The sequence below is a fragment of the Pyrus communis genome, chromosome 2, assembly GCF_963583255.1.
Source record: "Pyrus communis chromosome 2, drPyrComm1.1, whole genome shotgun sequence".
NCBI classification, from domain to species: Eukaryota; Viridiplantae; Streptophyta; class Magnoliopsida; order Rosales; family Rosaceae; genus Pyrus; species Pyrus communis.
The window spans coordinates 19,283,444-19,292,242 of NC_084804.1; the positions used below are offsets into that span (position 1 = coordinate 19,283,444).

General features: G+C 37.2%; 1 protein-coding gene across 1 annotated transcript; it reads left to right on the forward strand.

Moving 5' to 3' along the window:
* The first annotated feature begins 1,719 nt into the window (after positions 1-1,719).
* LOC137725448 (vacuolar-sorting receptor 3-like) lies at positions 1,720-7,544 on the forward strand. The gene is made up of 12 exons (XM_068464136.1): positions 1,720-2,321; positions 2,934-3,626; positions 3,715-3,803; positions 3,963-4,032; positions 4,103-4,186; positions 4,279-4,355; positions 4,457-4,538; positions 4,781-4,863; positions 4,976-5,042; positions 5,962-6,090; positions 6,180-6,292; positions 7,073-7,544. Exons 1-12 carry the CDS (start codon positions 2,018-2,020, stop codon positions 7,169-7,171), a joined length of 1,890 nt encoding a protein of 629 aa, XP_068320237.1. The 5' UTR covers positions 1,720-2,017; the 3' UTR covers positions 7,172-7,544.
* Positions 7,545-8,799: the final 1,255 nt, after the last annotated feature.

Below are 8,799 nucleotides of genomic sequence, written 5' to 3' on the forward strand. Positions count from 1 at the left end.
CAGGGACAAGCAGGCACTCGATACGTGTTGGTCCATGAAAACATGTAAGTGGATCTGAGCAAGTGTTACTTCACCACCACTTATTGACTAAATAACGAGGGGCGGCAAGCAGGTCACATCAACATAGTTCATTAAATACGAAGGCGGTGGGAAACTTGAGTCTATAGACTTAAGGCTCACTAAGGGCCTATATCAAGAAGATGAGTACCCCTTACAAGGGGCCGGATAAAAAGAGAGAGAAGGGATATTAGATTATACCGAACACTATTTGTAACCTTTCACTCAGCAACTCAATGTACGTAGTCCAGTTTTAAGAAGTGAACCACTTATTGCTTGTTGTCAAAGTTTCCATTATTACTACCCCAAGTCCCCTAAAGGCCGACAGGACCATACTGGATTCTGAATGCAGTTGCAAGTATTTATTTCCCAAACCAGCACTCTGCTCTGCTAGCTACTATGGGAGGCCATAAGTAAGTATTTGTATGTCATCTTTTTTTGATAATGTTGAAACCTGAGATGGGAGCACCGTAAGACAGAACAGGAGTAAACAACTGCAATTCATTCATAAATTCCACCATTGAACTGTCTTTAATTACACTCTTAATAATTAATAGTAATATCCCACTTGCTTTGTGGATTGACATATTTTATGTGGAAAGGGACCATGGAATAGATTATAAACTTTTTATTTTCAGTGCTTAATATATAAAATGATTCGCATCCAAAACACGTGATCATGGATTTGGAAATTATAAAATTGTATTTGGAATCTGGATATGCAATTTATTAATAAATAGAGTGACGTGTTAAGATCCACGTGAGTTGATATTGATTGTTAATGCACGTAGAATTAAATGTTAAAATGTATGCCTTCAATATTTCAGTAGATAGAACATTGGGTTCGAAACTCTCCATCTTCTAAATTATTGGAAAAATTTCGAACTCACTACCTCCCTTAAATATTAATTAATTTAATGATATTAAAATGCATCAACAACAATATTCAACTTTGATGTAGGTACGTAATTGACCCTAACAATGATCTCGGTGTTGATGAATTGTGAACCTATAATGCAACACACACTTGCGCGACTAACCCTATCATTGCTTCGAAATACTTGATCACGAAATTGAAAATATAATATTGCCTTTGAAATCAATATGCAGTGTAATAAAAAAATAAAGAAGGATATTAGGATTAGTATGCGCGTTCAGTGTGTGCTGATCATGATCATTGATATATGTAAAGCATACAATAGATCTACGGTTAAATTTACCCACTCTCATGTGCATAATTGACCTTAATACTGCTTTAAAGTAGATGACACCCTGCTCCTAAAGCGGCATTCTCATTTTCCATTAAGAAAAATGACGATCTAATGTTATTTCTTTTTATTAAAAAATATTACTTAATGTTAAAGTTTAGTACTATTTCTTTTTACCGCAAGTAAAATATTTTAAATTCAAAACCCGTAAACAATGGGTTAAAAGAAAAAATCGAGAGAAGCAACATGTTGGAAGACTTTTCTGGTCTCAGGGAAAATGTTAGGTGACACTTGACAGACTCCAGATTATGTGGACGTCACTGGAACTGACCAAACTACCATTCAATTCTTTGGCGTGAATCGCACGTTTCATGGGCAATTTAGGAATCCCATACAGCGTCAATAGCTCCGCCTATCACTAATCAAACTTAGCTTAATTTCCATTAACTATAAAATTAAGAAAAAGTATATTAAAAGTGTATCAGTTGGGAGTAAAAGACATTTATGCAGGGCAATATACGACAGCGGAGATCTTATTAGCGTTTCCAACTTCTCATACAATTTTCATAAATCCACAGATTCAGCTAAAGCACAGTTTCTATTTTTTTTTCTTTTTTTTGTTGGGTTTTTCAGAAACAAATTCACAAACCCAACAAGTGAAGAATTGAGAAAAAAACACTAGCTTTATCTGTGTGTGTTCAGTAAATTCGATTCCAAAAATCCCATCTTTTTATTTTCTGCTATCTTGTGGAATGATGGAGCTGCAGAGATCAGCAGCGCTGAGATTCTTTCTAGGGTTTCTGCTGCTGTCTATGGCGAATGGGAGATTCGTGGTGGAGAAGAACAGCTTGAGGGTCACATCCCCGGATAAAATCAAAGGCACGTACGACAGTGCCATTGGCAACTTCGGGATTCCTCAGTACGGCGGCAGCATGGCCGGCGCCGTGGTGTATCCGAAGGAGAATCAGAAGGGATGCAAGGAGTTTTCTGAATTTGGGATTACATTTAAATCGAGCCCCGGAGCTCTCCCAACTTTCGTTTTGGTCGATCGTGGAGGTACCCTTTTTGTAATTTTTTCGATAGTTTGATTTATTTATTTTTTCTTTTTTGTGAGTTTTGAGGTTCAATTTGATTGCTTTGGTTAACTTAGGAGGTGCCCTTTTTTCATTTTTGAGCAATCTGATAGTTTCTATGAGTTTTGGGATTCAATTTTGCTAGTTTTGGTTAATTTGGGAGTTACGCTTTGTGGCTAATTTGAGTATGCTATTGTGAGTTTTTCGGTTCGAATGGCGTGTTTCGGTTCATTTTGGGGTTAACTTTTTGTAATTCTGACTTCTGTTCCGAGTATTTTGTGTGCTATTGAAAAATATACGCTTCAATTGGTCTGTTTTGGTTGGATTTGGAGATGCCATTTTTGCCAATTCTGATCAATTTGCCTTGTTTAGCTCTTCTTTTGTTTAGTCGGTGCAGACAATCGATTCTTAAGTCTGGTTAATTTGCTTCTTGTTAGCAGATATGTTTAATTGTTGTTGTCTGTATCTGTAAAAGTCTCTTATATTAAATTTATGATCCTACTTCGGTGATTTTTAATATACATGTATTTATCCTCCTGTTTTAACTGTGCATTTCGTGTGTTAAAAGTTAAAAACTGTTGTTCGTGCTTTCCAGATTGCTTCTTTGCCTTGAAGGTTTGGAATGCCCAGAAAGCTGGGGCTTCTGCAGTTCTTGTTGCTGATAATATTGAGGAGGCATTGATAACCATGGATTCACCCGAAGAGGATGGTTCAACTTCCAAATACATTGAGAACATAACAATACCATCTGCGCTCATTGAAAAAAGGTTTGGCGAAATTTTAAAGAAAGCAATCAGTGCCGGTGATATGGTCAATGTGAATCTTGACTGGAGAGAAGCTGTTCCACATCCAGATGATCGTGTGGAATATGAACTGTGGACCAACAGCAACGATGAATGTGGGGTTAAATGTGACATGTTGATGGAATTTATGAAGGATTTTAGGGGAGCAGCCCAAATACTTGAAAAAGGCGGTTACACTCAATTCACACCTCATTATATAACTTGGTACTGTCCTCGGGCATTTACTTTAAGCAAACAGTGCAAGTCTCAGTGTATCAATCATGGAAGATATTGTGCTCCTGATCCAGAACAGGACTTCAGCAGTGGTTACGATGGGAAAGATGTGGTTCTTGAAAATTTAAGGCAGCTATGTGTTTTTAGAGTGGTAAATGAGACCAAAAAGCCTTGGGTATGGTGGGACTACGTAACTGATTTTCAAATTAGATGTCCCATGAAGGAGAAAAAGTACAACAAGGAATGTGCTGATGGTGTCATTAAATCTCTTGGTAAATCATTATATATTGCATTTGATGTTTCTAAGAAGATTAATGATTAATGTAGAATGAGTTTCTAATATTCATGTGGTGTTGTCAGGGCTTGATATTAAGAAGATTGAGAATTGTATGGGAGACCCTAATGCGGACTCTGAAAATACTGTTCTGAAAGAAGAGCAAGATGCTCAGGTATTTTTCTTTTCGCATTTATTTTCTTTTTTAAGATTTATTTACTCCATTAACATGTTTCTAGCATGTTTGAGCAATTGTGGTCCTGTAATGCAATTCCTTGAATTGGTGATGTTGGTTTAGTTATTTATACTTGCTTGACAAGAACACTTTTTGTAGGTTGGGAAAGGAACAAGAGGTGATGTAACCATATTGCCTACCGTTGTTGTCAATAATCGCCAATACCGAGGTTTGTCCTCGTTCTTTTATTTCTCAGATAGCAATCGAGAAGCTTCCATCTCTAAAATATTTGCTTGCAGGCAAGTTGGAGAAAGGTGCAGTTCTGAAGGCCATCTGTTCTGGGTTCGAGGAAACTACTGAGCCAGCTGTTTGTTTGAGTACTGGTAGGCCCCTCTTGTTATTGTGGTGTTTCTTATCTCCTTCTGATTGTTTTCATTCTGAAATAAAGTGCTGGTTTACTATGTATTCATGGTAGATGTGGAGACGAATGAATGCTTGGATAATAATGGTGGTTGCTGGCAGGATAAAGCAGCCAACCTCACAGCCTGCAAGGTATAAATTGTAACCCACTAGCTGATCATATATCTTTTTGAAAATTGAAAGTAATGGGTATTCTAACTCTCGTTTTTCGTGACTATGGTTTGTTTCCTCAGGATACATTTCGTGGGAGGGTATGTGAGTGCCCTCTGGTTGATGGTGTGCAATTTAAAGGAGATGGTTACACTACCTGTGAAGGTAACAATAAAAGATAACTTAAAACAGCCATAAATTTTAACTAGGGAAGCTAAATTTGAGGGAATTATTCTGCACCAAAATATAGTTTCTTTTATTTTTTTTCATTGTAATAAAAGAGTAGCTCAAATTCGCCTAAAAAAAATAAAAAATAAAAGGCTCAGCTTCTTCCTTTTTTTCCATACATATTTTTCCTTGTTCTGCATTATGACTTTTCATTGAGGAATATTACCTTTCATTTCCAGCAAGTGGGCCTGGGAGGTGCAAGGTAAACAATGGAGGTTGTTGGCACGAAGCTCGAGATGGGCATGCATTCACTGCTTGCACAGTAAGTGGTTTTGTGCATTCCCATTTTCTGTAAAAGAAAACTCTGCTCTGGCCTATGGTTTTTATTCTCGTATCAAATAATTGAAATTTAAGTAAGGTTATTTTCTGGACAGGATAATGGAGAGGTCCAGTGTCAGTGTCCTCCTGGGTTTAAAGGCGATGGTGTTAAAAGTTGTGAAGGTAAGAAAAATCATTGCCTTGGCACGTCCTGTTATTGGTTGTCAGCTTTACTGTAATACAGAATAAATCTGTGTAGTATGCATCTAAAAGGACGTAGTTCAGACCACTCGAAATTAAGTCTGTGCTTCCTTTGTTGTGTTAATTTTTAAAGTTTCATTGTGATCCAGCGTAAACTTACAAATGGATTAATGTCACAATGGTGCATACACAATGGTGCATCACGACATGCTACAGAAGTTGTTAACCTTGCTATGCTGTATATTGAATTGAAATGGTCTGCTTGTATATGCCTATTCATGAATAGATCTACTTGAGTACTCTTCTATGGCTTTGTATATAACCTGAGACTATGGCCTTGCACAAATAGGAAGTAATGGGACTCACCAACGAAACTGCAATAATATGTAAAGCCAACGAATTTTTGGTCACAGCAATTTATGCCCCTAGCACTGTATGTTTATTATTCTCCTCCGGATGCTTTGGTGTTTTAAGTTTCAAATGATTGAGGATGGGAAACAATGTAACTATCTACAAGCTAGGTTTTGTCGCTTCTTATTCAGTTGGTTTGCATCCGACTGGTTAAGTTATACTGGGAGTCTTGGACCCGGTGGAAATCTTATAAAACTGCATGTTATCAATAATTTAGTGAAATTTAGCTTTATCCAAAACATTGTGGTAAGCCAGTGGGTGATCCATGTCAAGCAAATATCCTGCTCCAGATCTGAATGGTTATATTTAACTTGGTTCTATATTTATGTGGTCAACTAGAGATCGGTGTAGAGGTTTTGTGGCAGGCTGAACTTCCTAACATTGCTATTAATTAAAGCAGCCTATATAACATAAAAAGTAGACGATCATCCAGAATCTTTGCAATGACATATCTTGGATCTAATTGTTGCTCAAATTATTTTTTCCTTAGATATTGATGAATGCAAAGAGAGGAAAGCCTGTCAGTGCCCTGACTGTAGCTGTAAAAATACCTGGGGGAGCTATGATTGCTCATGCAGTGGGAATCTTCTGTATATCAGGGACCAGGATACCTGCATAAGTGAGTCCAGAAATTCGAGAGTGTTTACATTTTCTGAATATGTATACTGTAAGTGCTTATTCTGATGTACTCCCCTTTATAATCTGCAGGTAAGTCTTCTGGTGGGGGAAAGTCGTCTGCATGGGTTGCTGTGTGGGTTATTTTGATAGGCTTGGCGATGGCTGCTGGTGGGGCATACCTAGTGTACAAATACAGATTACGAGTGAGCTTTCTTTGCTTTATTTCTTCATTGCAAACTTCATACATATCATTGTTAACGCTGGAGTCTCCTATTAATGGTGGTATTATTGGATCATCTTTGGTGGCTGTTGTCCTGAGGTTGATAAAATTGTGTTTATCGATGCTCGATGCATCAGGTGAACTCTGGTTATGCTGCAATTGCTTTAAGTTTTGAATATCTAAAAAATAGAACATGTTTTAACAGAAAAAGAAAAACTAGAAATGTCGATAGAAGTATAGAACTCATGGTGAAGTACAGTGGAACCGTCTATTCTTTGTAAGCTATTGGCAGGGAAATGGACTGTCTTGCTTTAGAATTGTCTGTGTTTAGAGAAACCCCATAAATGACCAGTCGTATAATGGAACATATTTTCTTGCGCACACACAAATTTTTGTATATGGGTAGCTTTTAGGGTTAAAATTGACAAAAACTTTCCTACCGTCTTTATTTTGTCTTCTGTGGTTGATTCAATGGACATGAGATTTACAGATAGTATGAGGGTACTAACTGTGCCTATCACACTATTGATTTTGGTGTGTTGACTTCATGGTTAAAGACTGTTTGGCTGTGTCTCGGACTACGAAATCCACTTTGCCTTGCATTCACAAGTCTTTTAATCAACTTTTTAAGCTGTGAGGACTGCTATAGTTAAACGATGATTCTATTGTGGAGTTAATTAAAGTCCGGATACAAATCTTTTCCGCTTTTTTTTTTTTTTTTTGTTGATTCAGGTTGCTGATACTTTCAATTATATTTTTGCAGTCATATATGGATTCGGAGATAAGAGCCATAATGGCACAATATATGCCTTTGGACAGCCAAGCCGAAGTTCCAAATCATGTGAACGAGGAGAGGGCGTGAAAATGGGACCCCATTATCGAATGGTTAGGATTTATATGGCGCAGCATGGATATGGATTGTTATACGTCTTTCTTTTGCAGTCTTGAATGTTTGATTGAGCCTAATCTTTCATACTCCTCTACGTCGTGTCGGATTGTAAATGAATGCAGATTAGAATGTCTTGTTTCGTAGGACTGTAGCATGCCAATCCCTTTGAGTAAGGTAGATTGCAAGGAGTGTAGGTCTAGTGTCAGAACAATTCTATTCCCATCGTAAAATCTTGGTATCTTTTCATTTTAGTTAATTTGTTGTTATTCTGTAACTTACTTTTGCCTGTAACTTATACCTTAGTTTAGTTATAATTCATATGCACAAAACAATTTTGTTTTGGTCATCTTTGCTTGCTGTTATTGTGGTTTTCCAAGGGCTCGTTCGATAACTATTTCGTTTTCAATTTTTAGCCACAGAAATGAAAGGATTAAACAAAAGTTGGTGAGTAGAGAAAACAGGACCTTAAGTGCATAGGAAGGGGAATATCGAAAACAGGACCCTAAGTGCGCAAATAAAAAATAAAAAAAAATTGAAATAGCGTATGAAATACGCCCAAAGACTCCCATGCCTTTCTAAATCAATCAGATTTCCGACAAGTCTTTTTGTTATAGCAAGAAGCGGAACTACAATAGGCGGATCTTAAGCAAAGTATTAAACAAGTATCATCCATACATTTTAGAAAATGGGTGTTCTCAACTGAAACATTAATTGGAAAATAATACAATTACATTATCATCCTTGGTTTCTTTAGCTGATCCTTGGCCCCCTTGGGCATCATCATTTTTCTTCTTTACTACACAAAAATGTGGATATGCGTTACTCAATACAAAACAAAAATGTGGTTTGCAGATATGTAATCCTAGAATATGCTAGTGTCACCTATAGGGGACTTACTTGTCCCCCACTAACGATAAATGAACTTTTACCATCTGAAAATCATAATCAGAATGTTCATTCTCTTTATCATCTTCTATAGTCTAGTGGAATACCTAAGACCTCTCACTTATAAGTGAAGAGGAATACCATTAGACTGAATTGTTGATCATTGAATTATTACTTAAGTATTGATTAATGCGCTTATTTTTTGTTGGTGACATATCACATAGTTTACAAATGTTTTCTAGCATTACTCTTCTTGTATATACGAGGATAGTTTTAGTGTGCCCAATATAATATGGATTATGGATGCATTGAAATTTTTAGTATTCCTCTTGTACAAGAGGTTTTATGCTCAAATCTCGTGAATGGCAAGTTCACTTCTGCACCCATTATGTGTGTGGCTTCTGTTATTGATTGCCATGTGTTAAGTTTATGGACAACTCTACAAGGAGGGTTAAGTTTATGGACACGTGTCAATCAATGATAGAAACTATAGAGAGACCACACAAAAAATGAGTGCAGAAGATTTGGACTCCCCTAAGAGCACTTCTAGCGTGATGCAATTCCCTTGGGAATTGGCTGTTGAATGACCCAATGCACCTAGCGATTGACTCCAACCCATTTAAGTAGCTTGGGCTCCAAGAGGGCTTGGGCTCTCCACCAGGCATAATTCCACAAGCGTAGCGCCTGAGGGATGTGACACAAGGCTAACATTATGG